Here is a 19,623-nt window from a genome sequence, read left to right on the forward strand (position 1 = left end):
TATTTAAATCCTGAAATTTTGTCAGATTGTTCAACTTTACATGAATAATAAACACACCAAATACCATTCTCGACCAATGCTTCATGAATTAACTACAGCCTTTTGAAGTTAGCAAAGTTTCGTTAACTTGGATGTCACAGTTACCAATACTGGAAACAATAAAAGTGCAATGATTTGATGATGTTTGTGGTTCACATTCATTAAATGAAGAATAAAAGTTTTTTTTATTATTTTAATCAAAAAGGCTCTCTAAAATAGTAAAATGAGCCTCCCCCCTACTCCCCCGTTTTCTTAAACCGAAGTAATCTCAGATAGAAATTACGATTACGAAACACACAAATTTCAAGTTCACTTAAAATGGTCTTCGGAAAGAAAATTTGATTTTTTTTTTTCACATGGACCAATCATTTGCTTGCTTGGTATCTTCGTTAATGGCATGTAACCGTGCAGATGCTCCAATAGATGTCGGTGTACTCTCAACTTGTCCAGAAGAAGAAACTTCGTTATTTTATATGTAAATGAAACCCATCCCAGAGTTTGAAGCTCTTAAAAGTAGCTCTAAGTAGCAGTATTACAACCCCCTCCCTAGAAGTCCGTCCTGGATCCGCCCCTGCGTAGCACATTGTCGATAGTCACAAAACACTTATTTTCACTTCTCTTATGCTCTTCTGGAAACCTGTACCCTGCTGAAGGTCCATGTTGAAGCATAAACAGCATCTCAACTTCACGTTATTTATAATTTATTCATAATATTTCTACTACGCACCACTGGTGATCATACGTATATGTATGTAACAAAAGTTCCTTTTTGCAGACTTCTTAAATCTACACTTTGAATTGTAAAAGTTCGATTTTGGGGGAAGCATGAAGTTAGTTCATGGTGACCCGTTACTGCCATAAAAACTTCGCCATTTTCCGAAAGCCAAAGGTGACTTCGTTGAATACCAGTTACCGGTCACACACTTTCCCATTCTTGCTTTTCTTTCTTCTTCCGGAAGTTGTCGAAATAAGTTCCAGGCAACAAAACGAGAGTAATACCCGGAGTTTGTACTTGCACTATACTCACGAATCTTATGCGGTTTTGATACTGTGTATCTGTTTTTGCCTATGGTTATGCCGCGTTGCCACATTCTTTACAACCCCCCAATAACGTAGCAAAAACCCTTGCATGGCCGGTTTCACTGCAAAAATACTGCTTTATCGGACCTGTCTGCATCTCGAACATCTAAAACCGATTTTTAAAGTGGGATGCAGCACCATCAAAAATCACTGACACGGTTTGGAAAATTGTAGACACTTATTCGAACCTTTTTCTATAACCTATAATTTCGCTTTTCTTCGAGTATTTTTAGAATCATGAGTACATGAGCCGAATCGTGTGTTTTGTCGTCGCTTAAAAAATGTCAGTTGTTTCATATTCCGGTGATAACTCGAAATTTCACTTTGCAGAATAACAGTCCAGTTTTCAACGAAGTCCACATGAAGTAAAATAGAATTTGTATCTTGAAATTTTATACGGTGCTTTTCAGTAGGAATTAATTCTCTTCGGATGTTCTTGATGTAGTCATGAATTGCAGTTCTTACAGTTAAACCAGCAATGTACGGTACGAAAACAGAAAGCAGCACAGTTTTTTAACGAGATCATTGTTTTCCCATATGGCATACGTAACACTTCCATTTTCATCAGATCAATTATTAAAGACTCCACACTTATTCTTTGCACTCCACGATATTCACCACATTCTTGAAGAAGACAGCTGTCATTTTCTGCGGATCATACTATTAAAGGAAATAGGTCACTTATGACAGTTTCAATACGGGCTGCACTTTCGATTTGTTGCAACGCAGTAGCAGCTAACTTTAAATTTGCACAGTACACACACACACTTCCTTCGCAGGTTGCGGACATCCACTTTAGTCGAATACTATAAAATTCCGAGTGACCCATTCTTATGCTGGAATTCTTCTGTTTAGAAAGTCCGTATATTTCTTTGATGGAACGCATAAGAAAACATTTCGAATTTTTTTAAACTTTCTGTCCTTTTTTGATCACTGTAATGACATCGCACTTAATTGAGACTTTGTCTGGACCATTCCAAATTATCACTGAGGTAATAGTTCAGGCTTTTTATAGATCATCAGAATTTATTGGATGGTCAATTGAAGTAAACTTAAAATTTGTGAGAGGGGGCGCGGTGGCTCAGTGGTAGAGCGTTCACCTCCGGTGCTTGGGGTCCCTGGTTCGATCCCAGTTCGCGCCGTGTGGACTTTGTGATGGACAAACGCCGTGCTCGTGGGTTTTCTCGGGGCTCTCCAGTTTCCTCCCACTTTCATCATTCCACCATTTCATTCATTTCTCATAATCACCGTCTCCTTTAGCCTAACCGGCATAACCGTGGGACGTAAAACTCAAAGATTTCATTTCATTTCATTTTAAGATTTGTTTCGTAATCGTAATTTCCATCTCAGATTACTTCGGTTTAAGTAAACGGAGGAGTAGGGGAGACTCATTTTACTATTTCAGAGAGCCTTTTTAATCAAAATAATAAAGAAAAAACTTTTATTCTTCATTTAATGAATGTGAATCACAAACATCATCAAATCATTGCACTTTTATTGTTTCCAGTGTTGCTAACTGTAGCATCAAAGTAAACGAAACTTCGCTAACTTCAAAAGGCTGTAGTTAATTCATGAAGCATTGGTCGAGAATGGTATTTGGTGTGTTTATTATTCATGTAAAGTTGAACCATCTGACAAAATTTCAGAATTTCAAGAGATGGTGTTTTCGAGAAAATGGCGCACAAAATTGGCGATTTTTGAAACTTTTGCAGTTTCTCGAATTTTTTTGTGACAAAACGGTTGAACACAAAAGCGTTGCAAAATTTTTTAGGAAAGCGGGTAACTAGGTCTTACCAACCGTGAAAACAGAATTTTAAAATTCGAACCGGAAGTGCTCGAAAAAAAAATTTAGAAACTTCTACTTTTCAGATAAACTGACGTTCATTTGTTAATTTATGTACAAAAAGATACGCATGCGCAAAACAAACTATAACAAAATATAGTTTATTTATGTCCCTATGTACATACCACAACAAGAATTATAACTCTACCTTTCTCCATAGCTGAATGGGTGGGCTCCGAAGTTGACCATTTTCCATGTCTTCTACAATTCATAAATTGTACTTCCCGTCTTTGATAGCCCATTACTTGGCTTTTTTTTTTTTTTTTTTTTTTTTTTTTTTTTTTTTTTTTTTTACAGGGCAAAAAAAGTATGGATCTCTTAAAACTTTTATCTATAGCAACTAAATATGTTTTTAACAATATCTGAGATGGTGATGGTACATGCTCTGTCTGAATTGAAATGGAAGGCACCTATAGTATTTATATAGTAAAGTAGATATATTTTTTGTTGTGTGTATTAGCATTTTTTTCATTGGCAGCTTAATTGAAAGGGTCGTAAAACAAATGTAGATGAATAATTTTCATAATCATTGACAAGGCTTACGCAAGTTTGTGTTATCTTTAATATCACTTTGAAACCAACATGTTTAAAACAATAATGTACGTGACATGAACGAGTCATTAGTATGTACTTAGCGAATGCTTTTGTATAATTTTTGTTCACACAATTTATGTTCATATTTGTAGGTGTTACATGATTCCACGAAAGCACGGAGAGAAGTGGATCTTCATTGGCGGGCCAGTGGTTGCCTCCATATTGTAAATATCATTGACGTTTATGAAAATACTTACAATGGGAACAAGTGCCTGCTAGTAGTAATGGAATGGTAAGTTTATTTATTTAGGCCCTACTGGACAAAATATATAACCTGGTCCATTGAGTTTGATGCGTAAGAATTCGTGCCCTAAATACAAACTTGTTCACAAAGTGGAACAATGACCTACGGTATAAATTTTAGAAATACTAATTAAAACAATGAATTTATAATTTTGCATTAAGTTATAAATTCAGGGTTATTAATAGTTTTAGTTTTGTATATTCTTCATTTTCTCGTCTTATCAGCAATGTAATGACAGGATTTAGGAAATTTGTATTTATTTCGACGTATTTCTTAACGACCATAAACAAATACATGTGTAAGTGAAGCGCGTTCAGTTACTGACGCAAAATAGTTCATTAGAAGTATAATTGAAGGGTAAGGGGAAAAAAGAAGGAATGTCACAAAACTGCATTTTCGAGAAAACTGCGTTTTAATATTGAAAACCGCGTAATAAAGAATAGGGTTATTCAAATATTTTCCCTCTTTTTACATGGACATTTCTACATTTATGCATGCATGCATATACAGTCAAATAGTATCAAGAGTCACCAACAGATAGGACAAAGCACCCGTTAAATCACACACATGGACATTCCTTGTTTTTTCGCCTTATCCTTCAATTGTACTATAAATTATCCGTGAGAAATAAGACATTGTAATAAGAGAGAAATTACAAGATAGAAATTACATAATATTACAATCAGGTACTTAATGAAATAATAGAAGTATTGCATGTAAGCATGCACTGTGATAGACTTCCTCGTAGCACCGATTTAACTGTGTACGTGTGTGAAAGGGGTGTATTTAGTAATAGTGACAAGCACCTATTCAATATATATTGATCATTATTAGTCATTTTTGGCTCAGGAAGTTTTAAGAATGGGCTGTTCTTGAAAGCACTACCAGATTTCGACTGCATGTTCTCTCCAGGACTCAACCTCGTCGCAAAGCTACTCCCTCTATGGGGACTGAAGCACACTAACTGACCAGGTTTCCGAATAACCACATTGTTTTGTTCATTGCCGTTTGGAAGTAAGAGAGAACACAGAGCAGAGAAGCCCCTCCACTATGCTTTTTATTATTATTATTAATAATGTGTATTTGCTTCAATCCAACTAATAGTTGAGCTGGATGGTACAGAAATAGTAATAAGAGAGACTAGTTCAATTGAAGTAAGTGATCAGTACATTTCATAGTACAGACAACAAGATAACCACACATGTAAACCCTGCATCCAGAAACTTGGTAGTAGAACCACTGAAGGTATCGAATTTAGGGCGTAAATGAAGCTAGAAATAATTGAATTGGGATTCGGTATGTTGACCACACTCATCGCGTGTACCATCTGGATACCCATAGCTTGTGGTGGGCTGTAACGAAAGTGAATTTTTAGGAGTACTTGGGAAAATTAAATGTGGCGTATAACTTTGAATTTTTTTTTTTTTTCCCTCGGAAACTTTGAAAGTAAAAGAGCTGGCCAAACTAATTGCTTTTTCTGTTCATTAATGTACAATATTTTATTTATTTTTATTTTTATTTTATTTTATTTTATTGGTTTTTTAGCTTTGGGATTTCCGATTTAACAAAGAAAAATTGTAGAGAATAATCGTTCTTAAAATTTCCTTTGTTTCATGCCTGCTTCTTGTGTTCGCTTTATATATTTATGTGATTTCTTTATGTATTTCATTACGTTCTGTTTTCTTTTCAAGTATGGAGGGTGGCGAGTTATTTCAACGGATAGAGGCCAGACAAGATGGAGCTTTTACGGAAAGAGGTAAGATGACCTTTTACTATGCAAGAGAAATGCGACAATACGCCGTGTGTTCTAAAGAGCGTTTGAAATTTCTTTTGGTGAGCCAAAATAATGCGTATAATGCATTAAGAGGCGGAACAATCACAAAACTATTGTTTTCTATTATAAATTTCAAAATATACACAAATATTTGTCCATTCTTTGTTCCAAAATCACAAATTTGTTTTGTTGAATATAGTAATATAGAAGACTGTGTGTTATGGACTGATATTTTAATGTGATATAAATCTTGATTGCTAAGAAAAATTACTTTATTTATTTCCTCTTGAAAATGTGTGATACTTTAGACATTTTATTCATTAACCTTTTCGTAATTAAATTTTAATATCAAAGGTTTTATTAATAGTAAACACTTCATTTCTTCTTCGAAAAAAAAAAATGCAAAAATATACACCCTACTGTACTAATAAATAACATTGAAAGAAATACTGGAATAACGTTTTTTTGCGGATAAAATAAGAAAATTTTGCTTGTGGTTGATTACGGAGTTTAGTAGTAACAAACAATACAGATCACATACTCCACATTGCCAAAATGTTTCTCAGACTAAAAGTTAACTAGTGATCCATGCAAGTGAGTTAAACCATTTCACCAATTGAAAGTTTTCGATGATTGCGTTTGTCAAGTGTGATCTAGTGTTGTCTTTTTTGCTAAATAATTCCGCAACGGAATTAAGACTCCCAGGGAAATTACTTATACCACAGTATGGGGTTGTTTCTAGAAAATCGATTTATGAAATATAAAAATATCGTTAGAACCGTTTTCGAGAAAATCACTTCTTTTTATTTTTACTATTAAGTAAAGTACTCTTATTTTTAGGGGTAGGAAGAAAACTAAAAAAAAAAAAAAAACTGATTGAGATACGGTAACTTTCCAGTACACGGATGACATTGTTACGAGATTGGAGGTGTTGTGGCTGTGAGGTGCCACAAAAACTAATTTAGTTAAAAATACATACAAGACATTTTAAATAAAATATATTTTTATTTCAAGGGATACATGTATAACTTATTGATACATTATGTTGGAAACACGAAACTTAGTGTCTATATAGTCTATGTTCTTTTTCGATATTTATTAAACATGTTTGTTTTTACCATATGAATAATGAATACAATATGAGGCCGTAAAATTACGACTTCTGAGAAGTAGCATCTAGTTACACACATGAAATAGTAAGAGTAATGTGTATTAATATAAACAAACGTATTAAGACTTAGAAGTGTGTTGTATATTGTTTGAACCACAGGTCAAAAACTAATCATTTTCATCCATACAAATTGTCCTCAATTCATTCCGTGTATAGCATTTCACAGTGTGTGAGGCACATTCACTTTTTGTACAAGTTACAAAAGTTCCATGTTCCACTGTTTTTGCACTTGCAGCATCTCTTTTTTCTTGCACTGCATCTTTATAGTCTCGCAGCGGAGTTCTGATGTGTCGCGGCAGATAACGCAGCTATGCTCTTTCTCTCATTTATTTGGCAATTAAATCCTAAGTTGTTGAGAAACTGCCTTCTTGATATGGGGCTCTCTTCGTTAGTATTTGATATAAACACAATATAGGCTTTTATTCCAGAAATGTTCATCAATGCATAGAACAAACACAGTGGCTGTCTCCGTACATTTCTATCTATGTCATATTCTGCGCACATTGCATCTACCACATCCACCTCTCAGTTCGTCCTGTCGTAAAATGTTATAATTTCAGGTTTTCTACTATCACAGGTTTCACTGTCAATTTTCATGGTGCTGCACTGACGAAAGTAACACTATATATTTCCCTTTCTTCGGAAAATAAGAAACCCAGTGCAGCTTTGAAGCTTAGTTTCACTGTTATGAGAACTGGCAAGTTGAAAATTGGGATCGTCCGAAAAATGTAATTCCGACAGGTCACTGTTTTCGATCAAATTTCTCGTTTCTTCTACAGTCAATTTCTTTGCCATTTTCTACAAGACACATATTACGAGTGTCCCAAAGTAATTTTCAATCAATGTTTTCTATGTCACGCGAGCACATGGGTGGTGCCTAACACACAACAAAAATAATAACTTGCCGCTCACTGACTATATAAAGATGAGCAATTGACTCTCGGCAACCGCGAAGAAAGGTACACTGAATGACGATGGTATCTATTTGCTATCCACAAAATGTACATACAGGGTAGCCCAAGAGTAGATATACACCCCTGCATTGATCAAGTGTAACGTTTTAGTTTATGGGTTTATTTGCTTCTGCTGTTCGGAGCTTAAAATATAAGTAAAAGACATTAAGAACGGGTCTGTATACCTACTTTTGGTCCACCCCGTATATATATATATATATATATATATATATGTATATATTGTTACTGCTTGCTTCTGAGGTACAACCCGTGTACTGAAGGGTTAAGCGGTATCGTCTCTAGGTGAGTGACGAACAGATTTCGAAAGATAACTTTTTCGGCATCTATAGGCCATGAAACGTGTAAATCAGTTTAAATCTTAAATTTGATTTTTTTTTTCACGATCACCAAACATTCGTCTCACGTATCAGCTATCACATAGTAGAAAAAACTAGATATGCGAGGTACATTGTAAATAAATCTTTTGAGGGACAGCGATGGCTCAGTGATAGAGCGCTTAGCCCTGGTGCGTGGGGTCCGTGGTTCGATTCCCGGCCAAGTAAGTTTCTGGTGGACAACATCGTGTCCATGTTTTCTCAAGGTCCTTCCTTTTCCTCACACAATCTATTTCCACCAATTACTCCATCATTCACTTGCTTAATCATCCGCTTCCATTAGCCTAAAGGGCATAATCTTGGGACGTTACACTGATTACCAAACTTTAACGTTCTACCATTATGCGCGTTAGGCTAAGGGAGAAGGATGAGTAAGGCAAGCGAATAATGATGGAAGAATTGGTTTGATTGTGGGAGAAAACAGGAGTATCACGAGAAAACCCACGGACACGATGTTGTCCACCACAAGCTTACTTGTCTGGAAGCTAACCAGGAACCCCACGTACCAAAGGGAAGCGCTCTACCACTGAGTCACCGTGCCCCCATCATCTAACCAACAGCAAACTCTTTGAGATAAAAAGAAGCATTCGTTCTATGTTCTAGTTAGATCGGAAACAACAGTAATTACTGAAAACATTAAAAATGAAATTGTATTGTTTTAAATTCAAAGTTAGTATAAGATTTCATGTAAATTAAGAAAATCAAGTTATTGATGTTTAGTGTATGCGAATAATTTCAATGTTTTACTTGTACGCTGACATTTGTTTCGGGCAAAAATACCATGAAGAACCGAGTTACTGCATTTTTGTTTTAATTTTCTCCTTTCTTCCAAATTATAAGCTTGCTAAAGCACCAGAACTATCTGATCTTGTCCTATAATTGAGAATTCACAAAATAAAATTCATAACTAATTGTATAAACTTTTCAAGCACTGTTATTCTTCAAAGCTAGTTTCTATTATGTTTCAGAGTTGCCAATTCCTATATCTGCCTACTTAGTGTGAAACTTTGCTGAAAAAGTTCCTACGTATCCACTATGAAATTTTTGTTGTTGGAAGAGTGCTTACAAATCCAAACTGATGACTACTTAGTAATTTGGATTTGTAAGCCACTTCTTGGAGAGAAAAGAAAAAAATAAGAAAATCATCATACTCAAGAATTAGACAGTTATGGGGATTAACAACTCAGTGTGGGAACTAGGTGTGAAGAATAACAGACTTTAAAAGTTGTTGATTTTTCAGTGAGTTTTCAGTTATAGAAAAGATCAGGGAGTTGAAGTGCTTTACTAGAACTTAAATTTATAGTTTTGGAAGAAAGAAGAATATTAAAAAGTAAAATCCAGCAACTCGGTTAAACACTTCAAGATACTATTGCCCCATAGAAGACGTCAGAAATAATTTCGAAGTAAGACTTAGAAATTATTGGCATATACTAAACACCAATACTCATGAGATGGAGTACTTCAATTTTCATATTTAAATGCACAAGTGCGTACAAAATAATTATGAAAAACTTAATATAGACAATTTCGTATTACGTAATAACTTTTTGCTCAAATCAGAGTTTAAACTTCGAAAAGCTAAGTGAAGATTAGACAGTGGAGTTTAACAAGTATTTACAATTATCTAAAGAGTATGATCATGGAAGGTTGTGTGCTTTCAGTATTAAGATGTTTGATTTTATTTTAGAGGCTGCTCAAATTATGAGAGACATTTGCTTGGCAGTGAAGTACCTGCATGAGATGAACATTGCTCATCGGGACTTGAAACCTGAGAACTTGCTGTACACGCAGCCAGGTAGGACTTAGTTCTTGAATTTTTGGTAGTCCTGGTAAACTTTTCACTGTTAGTTGCGTATAGATTATTTCAATAATTATAACTGAAATGTGATAATTACCTTATATATATTTATATCTATTACTGTACACTTTTTTCCTGACATGTTTTCTTGGACAAAACTCAGTAATCTTTATTCAAATGACTTTGGAGCATATACGTAACATTAAAGATAAGAATCCTCTTTTTAGGTGCTTTAAAACATACAAATGGGCGCTATCATCAGGGGGCAGCTTATAGTTTCACTCCAGGTACACCTTGTCTCAAAAAGGTTGAGCGCATTCTTTATTGGTGTTTTGAGGCAAAAAAATTCTAAGTCCAGCTTCGGGTATCTTCGGGAAAAAGTAAGCCAGGTTCGAACCTCCAAGCCAGCCTTTGCAATCGGGAAAAAGTTTGCAGATGTGTTTTTCTTCTTTTAAATATAATAAGACTTGTTACCAAGTGTTTAAAAAAGCAACATTGATTGAAATGCTTAATGATACAATATGTCGAAACTTTTTGTTTTTAATGTCAGCACATGCTTGTTTGTCATTTAGCTCTCCATACGTAATGGAACATTTAAATACGTTAAAGAATCTTTCCATATATAAAAGAATGCTCAAAGTTAAGAAATATAACATAATTATCGCCTGAGTACTAAAATAAAAGTCAAAGTAGAACAGAAACAGCGTTTGTAATGGATATGAATGTCATAATTATCTTGAGATCCGTTATACATCGCTAGAAGCATAGTTCTGGAAGTCCTTGTGCTAGCTCATTGGTAAGCTGTCGGATTTCAAATCATAAGGTTGTGAGTTCGAATCCCGTCTAGGTTAATCCTTTTTTTTAAATATATTTTCCGCAATGCATGAAAAATTATATAAAATAATTACATTAGAATACATAAGTTGTGTATATATAACATAATCATTGCAGAACATAGTAATTATTATGTTTAAAATATAACATCTGAGATAATTTTCACAGTAGGTCGGTATTATATATGAGGATGTAAATACAAGTTAGGAAAATCATTTAATAGCAATAAATAAGTTATGTAGTGTATTTATTTGCATCTATTTCTCATACAGATGTAACTTCTCAATATTCTCATTACAGCATGTCATTTACATTCGTGAAATACAAAATATTCCTACGGATATAGAAAGTGTATAAACAGAGTATCCAAAGTCGTATCCTGCTTCAAGACACATAACTTTTCCCGATCCCCTTAACGTCACGGGAAGAAACACAAATTCTCTTTAGAACGGAATGTCGTTACTTAGAGTCTCATTCCAATACGTTGAATATGCTTTTGTATATTCATCTCTCTCTCTCTCTCTTTCGCTTTGTTTATGTGTGTGTGTGTGTGTGTTGCGGAATATCCCAAGTTGAACACAACATTTGCCAAGTATATGAGCATCATTGTCATCGAATACCAGAAATTGAAAGTCGTGTTTCTTCAAGTTGGGTTTGCGTGTTCATGTTAGCTCACTGGTAGAGTACTGACTTGCCAATAAAGAGGTCTTGAGTTCAAAGCCTACAGCTAATTATCATTCTTTTGTTTGTAGGATTGCACAGAAATCGGATACAAGGAGTGGTTTACTTCTAGAAATATTTTCAGAAGCGTTTAGGTAGCCCTGAAAAGGGCTGTTTTCGGGAGTTAAGGCGGGGACATTAATATTGTGTCCAAGACCCTTCTGAATTTATTACACGCTCCATTCTTCTGGGCATGGAATCTATTACATGGGTGACAAATCTATCTCCTTCCCCTACCTCCAGCCATGCTTCGGAAACAAGATGCCACAGGTCATCCTGAGTTCTTGGTGGATCTGCCTCAGGCCAACTTTCCCTTAGAGTACGCTTCACTTCTGCCCACATATTTTCCATGAGATTGAGGTCTGCTCCACGAGCGGCCAGTCGATTAAATCAATCTCAGGGTGACCTGCGAACCATTCCTGAATCACACGGGAAGTATGTATTGGCGACTGGTATTGCTGGAACTGAATTACACCATCAGGCTGAAATACCCGTACAGATAGCACCATGATATTACTGATAATGTCTAAGTACTGAGCATTGTCCAGATGTCCTTCAATTCTATGAAGCTGTCCTGCTCCGCGACTGGAAATCCAACCCCAACATAAAATAGACACATGGCCACTGCGATTGCAAGCAGCCACATATCCATGGTCATATCGGGTGCCTCTCGGACGATACACAAAACGGTGTCCCTCCTTTGATGTTGTGAATATGGATTCATCTGAGAAAACTACGTTTTCCCAATTGAGACCCACATTCGCCTGTGCAAACGCGAGACGGTAAATTTTGTGGTCGTCTGAGAGTTTTTCCTTCACGGCAGCAACACGGCCACGTAACCCAGCATGACGAAGTCTTCGCAGAGCTGTATGCTTACTACTAGGAAAGAGAGAAACTTCCCTTAGCTGTCTAGACGTCCTTAGTGGGTCTAACCGGGCTTCGTTTACTAATCTCGCATCTTGGGCTTCGGTTGACACATGCGGACGACCAGGAGATCGTAAATTATCAGTCTGACCTGTAGCGCCATATTTCCGAATCCATCGCCTTCCTGTAGAGGCCGGGACACCTACTCGCCTGCTAGCTGCAGTTGCAGAATAACCTTCCAACTCCCATAAAGTAATTACTGCTGTACGTCTATCCATAGTTACCAATGTTCTGAGCTGTGAGAAGGAAGCAATAGGTAAAAGCTAGTACCTGACGTGTGATTGGTTACTTGCACGACACGCCTATTGTGGGGAACAGCGTTGCCAGATCTAGCATAATGATGCTAGATCTAGCATAATTTGCATGTCTCTAGCATCTAGCATCTTGCTTTTAGCACCCTGCCCAAATCTAGCACCATTTCAGCAAGTTTATCAAAAAGCCGTAAAACCTGGAGATGAGAAAGAAGTTGGTCGTGGGAAGAAAAAGAACGGCAGAAATGTATCCTCTTCCATTGATTCATACAGTCGGTAAACCATACAGGCAGTCTTATTTTCCGAAGTAAGTTCGAAACGTCTTTGGGCTATTTTGTAGCTCCACCCAGGGTTTTCTAATCCTTCAACTCCGAGGCATGGGCGGAGCTATGGGGGCCATTCTCCCCCCAACTTTTTGACAACTTCACCATCTTTATTTCTGACTTCATGATCATATTTATTCCTGAAATGACAGCTCCGAGACCGACCAAAAATCTGCCGCCCCCCAGCAGACGATTCCCAACTCCGCTTATGCTGCGAAGTAATTTTCTTTCAAAATATGTAAACAAAAACTTTGCATTCATTTATACGATATATACGCCATTGAGTCTGGCAACGACTGCATTAATTTAGTTGAGTTAAAATTTTGGTGCGTGAAGTATTGAGTTCTATCCATGCATTCTTGCTCTCTGTGTATTTTAAGTTACGTTATCGTATCTCAACTTCGTTTTTTTTTAAACTCCTGAATTAGTAATTATGAGGATCTAGCATAATTTGACCGAATCTAGCATATGTTCGATCAGGTTTTGGAATAATTCCGAGCTGTGAGTCTGGCAACGCTAGTGGGGAACGACTTGGTCAACGACTCGCGAAAGAAATCTGAAAATGGTGCGCCCTAATAATGATATCAAAAACAGTTTTTATAAAGGAATATTAATACATACGAAAAGTTGTTTAAAGAATGAATTGTTATACCGACTTTACACGTATAAAAACATATACCATATACCAAACAGATTGAGCGATATGATGATAGCTGTTTTGAGACAAACTCTTTCGAAGTCCAACTTCGGGTATCTTCGGAAAACAGTAAACTAAAGCTGCTGGTTCGAACCTCCAAAGCCAACCTTAGTAATCGGGAAACGATGTACAGATATGTTTTTCCTTCTGTTAAATATAATAAGACATGTTGAAATGGTATTAAGTGTAGAAAAAAGTAACATTGAAATACTTAATGATACAATATTTCGAGACTATGTATTCCCACTCTCGTTTCGTCATTGTGATTTCCATACGGAAAAGAGCATTTACGTATGAGCTCAGTTATATTTCAGAAGCAGCTTCCGAAAAGCGGTCATGTTAGCTCAGTGGTACACCACCGAGCGTTTAAATCGTGAGTTCGATACCCGTTCAGGTGAAATTCTTTTATGATATTCTACTTTCCTCAATGCATGAAAATTATGTAAAATAGTTACATTACAATTCATCAGTTGTATATATCAGTTGAATATATATATTCATATCATCAGTTGTATATATCAGTTGAATATATATATATTCATATCATTTCACGACATAAGTAATTCTTATCTTTAAAATATAACATCTGAGGTATTGACAGAACGTCGGTGTGTTATGTGTGGATATTGAATACAAATTTAAAAAATCGTGTAATAGCAATAAATAAGTTATGTAATGTATTTATTTGCAGCTACTTTCATCGCAGATAACTTCTCAATATTCGCATTACAGCATTTAGGTAGAACATATCGAAAATCGGATCGTGGTCCAAGACAAAAAACTAGCTAGCCCCAAACTGTCACGTAAGAAATTCGCGAATCGCAAAAGTAAAGTGAAGAGATTGAGAGCGGTAATTCCTTAATCGCTCTCTCTCAACTCTCTCTTATCTGCATTTATACACATAAAAGTGTATGTATATATGTTCCAACATAACTCATGTGTGCCTAGAGCAGGGTTTCTCAACCTGGAAGTCGCGGCCCCTAGGGGATCGCGAAGATAGGCGGAAGAGATAAATATAGTTAGAATCTAATACCAGAAATTATTTTTAAATATTATTTTTAATTTTGTTCTGATAGGCATACTTTTATTTTTTATACACACTGTAAAGAACAATAAAAAATAAGTCTACTGAACATTATCAAAGGGTGTAGAATTCGTGTTACTATTCGGTTCAAAGTCTCTTGTCGTCGCGAATTCTGTCGAGAAATTTGAAGCTTAAAATATACAAAACGATAATCATGCCTGTTGTTCTGTATGGTTGCGAAACATGGTCGCTTAATCTGAGGGAAGAACATAGACTGAAAGTATTTGAGAACAAGATCCTTAGACGAATATTCGGACCCAAGAGGAACGGGAATGGGGAACAGAAACTTCATAACGAGGAACTACATAATTTATACAGTTTACTCAACATTGTTAGGGTCGTCAAGTCTAGAAGGCTTAGGTGGGCAGGCCATGTAGCTAGAATGGAAGCAAGTAGAAACGCTTTCAAAATCTTGACTGGAAGATCAATCGGAAAACGACCATTAGGAAGACCTAGGCGCAGATGGGAGGACAATATTAAGATGGATCTCGCTGAGATAAGAATACAAAGTAGAAACTGGATCCAATTGGCTAAGGATAGAAGTCAGTGTAGAGCTTTTGTGAACGCGGCATTGAACCTCCGGGTTCCATAGGCCATAGAGTTAGTTAGTTAGTAGAGTTGTTTAAAAATGAATTTAAATCAAAGAGGTATGATATAAAACTAATAAGAACTGTATATAGAAATACTAGAAAAATACACATGCAACAAAACCTGCACATTGAAATACAATTAAAATTAAAACCTAATGAAACACCTAAGCATGGTGTAATTTCACTAGTGCAGCAATGTCCGGTTCAATCTTCATGACGAACATTATCAAGCCATTTTCAACTGATAAGCGATTTCTTATCTTTGTTTTAATGTTTACCATAAAAAAAAAAAAACACTTTCGCACAAGTACGATATAGCAAATGGAATTATTACTTTTAAAGCAGCAATGCCCAGACCAGGATATTCTTCTCTCCTCATCAGGCAGAACTTGTCCAAGTCTTCCTTACAAAAAACCAGTTGCAAACACTTGTCGCATGATCATTCTATTATTTGGTCAAGAAGTTTTGGGCTTACATCGGATACGTTAATGGCTTCTTCAATGAAGGAGTTTAACATCCATCTTGAACCAGCACCTTCGTCGTTTGGAATATAGATATTACAGTTACTGTATCCACTGTCAGTGCCGGGCGCCGAAAAAAGGGGCCACACATTTCGGAGGAAGTGTGTTACTCATGTTAGGAAAGTGCATGTGCACATGTGTAAAATAGAAGGAAAAACGTAATAAAATGTGCTCAAAATTAAGGAAAGGTAGGGTTTATTTTGAAAATGTTATTGAGCTTCGTGCCAACCATGATGGCGCTTCGTAGCTAGTCTGTCGACGTCACTCATATATACGGTGACATCGTACTATACTCTCGCCCCGGGCGCTGATTTTCCATGGCACTGTTCACTATAAACAAAAAATGGATTCTACTATTATAGAAATAGGTATGTTAAAAATCCCACACAAGCTTATTATAAAAAAAAAATATAAAAGGGTCGCTGGCAAGAGCGTGTGATAAAAGGGGATCGTGATAGGAATTAGATTGAGAACCACTGGCCTAGAGTAATTTTAACCACATTTCTTATAGTTTCAAAAAGAGTGCTGTCGGGTTACCTATGGTGAATGGGAGGGGGATACATATAAAAGATTGCTAGAAAATGATCGATATTAGATTCATAGTTTTCGGGGTCGCTTAGATAAATAGTGAGACTTTCAATTTCGCTTAACTCCGATTAAGCTCTCATTAGTAGGGATGGGCAGGAACGATTTTTCTTTGAAACTCGACTCGACTCGAAACAGACATCTTTGAGGTCTACTCTTGGACTCGGCGCGAAAAATATCTTCCAACTCGACTCGGATTAGAGTCAAGTCGAACCAAAACGAGCCAAATCCTGTGTGTAGTCCTACCTAGACAATACATAGACAATAATTATTCTATCATCAATTATACTACTATTACTACAAATAATAATAATAATAATAATAATAATAATAATAATAATAATAATAATAATAATAATAATAATTATTATTATTATTATTATTATTATTATTATTATTATTATTATTATTATGACAACACCGTGTACAAACATGAACAATAGATGGTTAGTAAAGGAATACTAAAAGCTAGTTGACTGCCGACGTCGGTAGTCATGAACTCTACAAGGCAAAGACATCGTTCATTACTCTAAGCTGTAAGCGTCGGTGGACTACAGATGATCAACTATTGACCTCTCGCCAGAAATTGGTGGCCCCGCAGCGACGATTCGTGGTGGCCCAAGTTCCATTTTGAAAACTTTACTACCAGCAGCAGAGACGCGATGAAACGCCAACGAACCACAAAATTACTCTCCCAAAATATGTCAAAATGCCTATATGTGTGATTTGTTTATATTTAGGTGAATCAAAAAAACACAAAACAAATACCCGGGGTGGACGCAAACTATCAATATTACGATTACTAGGCACGTGTTCTTCTGACTTCCCCACGGAAACGATCATAAAAAGCTTGGTTGTTGAAGGATAAATCATTGACGTCTTAATTTAGCCAATGAGACAAACCCCTACATCTCGAGTTCTAGAAGGTGATACCGTGAACCATTTAAGATTTATTGCTTCCTGGTGGAGTACTATCCATGAGCAAAATTTGAGCATAATAGCCGACATGCATCTTCGGTGCCTCTTATCTTTAGTACAATTTTAACCAGAGATGGTGTGGGTCAATGAAAATTTGATCCACGACCCATCATGACCCACTATCACCCACCACCCAAATGCCCCATTGGCCCACTCTGATCCATCAACCATCGTGATCCACTCTGACCCACCACCAACTATGAACCACTCTGAACCATTGTGACCAACTCCGACCCACCAAAACCCATCGACATCAACTCTGACCGATGGCCCACGTCCTCCTCTCCATTGACTAAAGAGGTTACACTTGTAATAAAACAAGACTGTGAAATTATCACTTATCGGAGTTTGAATTTCTACCGTTAATGGCTCAAGCACCTCTCTGTTACAATACTGGTGGGTCTGACCTTTACGATATTGTATAATGGCAAAGTGTTTCTCATCTTCCAAATTAAAATGAATTTAAATTTATCATATATAATTATTTCTTTGTTGCCTTACAGACACATTTCAGTAGAAAATAGGATGAAATTTGAAAGTTTCAAATCAAGGAAAAGTAAACCAACGTAAAAAAAAAAAAAAAAAAAAAAAAAAAAGAGAGAGAGAGAAACTAATTTTCTATATAATTAAGCACGCCGTACTAATTGAAAATGCCCATGTAATTAAGTTTAGACTACAAATTTTATGGCCATTTTTCTCTAACTTTATGGCTTGATTGCCTTATGCTCGGAACGCTCCATATATTAAACACCAGCTTCAGCAATTATAAATAGAAAGCAGTGGGTATAAAATTCAAAAAGAACTTTAGTTTGCATTACTCAATCTGTTTCTCAACTAATATCAATCGTTTTCGATTATTTTTACAAATCAACCCACTACCAGTTTCCAATATATAGAAAATGCACCCCCGTCCCCCCGCTCATAAAAGACAATTTTAAAAAATGCCAGGGCATATTCTCTTTATTTTTAACTAGCAGCGTTCACCCCGCTTCGCTGCGGTCACCCCGGAACGCAATAAACTTTGTTACTTAGATAATTTTTACTTTTTCGCTTTCAAGTGATATGATAAAAACCATAGAAGATTGCAGTAAATCTTAACATTATATCGCCTGTCATTTATGTTAACCCGCCCCGCTTCGCTGCGGTCATCCCGGAAGTTTTCGCTTTCAAGTGATATGATAAAAACCACAGTAGATTGCAGTAAATGTTAACATTATATCGCCTGTCATTTATGTTAACCCGCCGAGTGACACGGTCATGCGGGTTGCATATAAATACGTTTATTTTTACCTATGATGAACTAACAAAGGATTTGTACGTTATGGACACTTGAATGGTCAATTATCTCAAGACACTGGTAATTAAAAATTAAAGTGATATGATAAAAACCATCTAGGGTCCAAATCCTAATAACCCCCCAAAAATAAAAGAAATTGGTTCAGCCGTATTAGCGTGATGAGGGAACAAAGGATTTGTGCGTTCTCTTTTATATAATAGATTATAGAGATGCCACATTGTCTTGATACTTAGTCTTCCTTTCCAAGCGCTGCTATCGGCTGAAGGAATTCCACTCTCTTTCGTCATCCGTAGAGCAATGTTGCCGCACTTCGGAACGCGAATCTTGCGGTCAGTACAGAACGTGCGAATTCTATACGATAGTTTCTTGTTTTTAAATATGGCAATAGCGTAGACGACTGCAAAGTTCTCTCGCTCAGCAACAGCTCAACCCTTATTGGCTCAACGCGTGGGTGTGTCGAGGGTGTGAGCTTTAGTTCGCATTTTTGCCACGGCTCAAGACATATTGGCAGCATAATAGCAGCGTTCACCCCGCTTCGCTGCGGTCACCCCGGAACGCAATAAACTTTGTTACTTAGATAATTTTTACTTTTTCGCTTTCAAGTGATATGATAAAAACCATAGAAGATTGCAGTAAATCTTAACATTATATCGCCTGTCATTTATGTTAACCCGCCCCGCTTCGCTGCGGTCATCCCGGAAGTTTTCGCTTTCAAGTGATATGATAAAAACCATAGTAGATTGCAGTAAATGTTAACATTATATCGCCTGTCATTTATGTTAACCCGCCGAGTGACACGGTCATGCGGGTTGCATATAAATACGTTTATTTTTACCTATGATGAACTAACAAAGGATTTGTACGTTATGGACACTTGAATGGTCAATTATCTCAAGACACTGGTAATTAAAAATTAAAGTGATATGAT

At 36.3% G+C, this 19,623-nt stretch overlaps 1 protein-coding gene across 1 annotated transcript in view; it reads left to right on the forward strand.

The window, feature by feature from the left end:
* Positions 1–19,623, forward strand: part of MAPk-Ak2 (MAP kinase-activated protein kinase 2) — a 71,322-nt gene that overhangs the window by 12,851 nt on the left and 38,848 nt on the right. Inside the window, exons 2-4 of the mRNA XM_081762352.1 lie at positions 3,649–3,788; positions 5,492–5,556; positions 9,781–9,888. Coding sequence (XP_081618478.1) covers positions 3,649–3,788; positions 5,492–5,556; positions 9,781–9,888 — 313 coding nt within the window. The remainder of the gene's footprint in view (positions 1–3,648; positions 3,789–5,491; positions 5,557–9,780; positions 9,889–19,623) is intronic.

Source organism: Thermobia domestica, chromosome 6 (assembly GCF_964235325.1).
Source record: "Thermobia domestica chromosome 6, izTheDome1.hap1.1, whole genome shotgun sequence".
NCBI lineage: Eukaryota > Metazoa > Arthropoda > Insecta > Zygentoma > Lepismatidae > Thermobia > Thermobia domestica.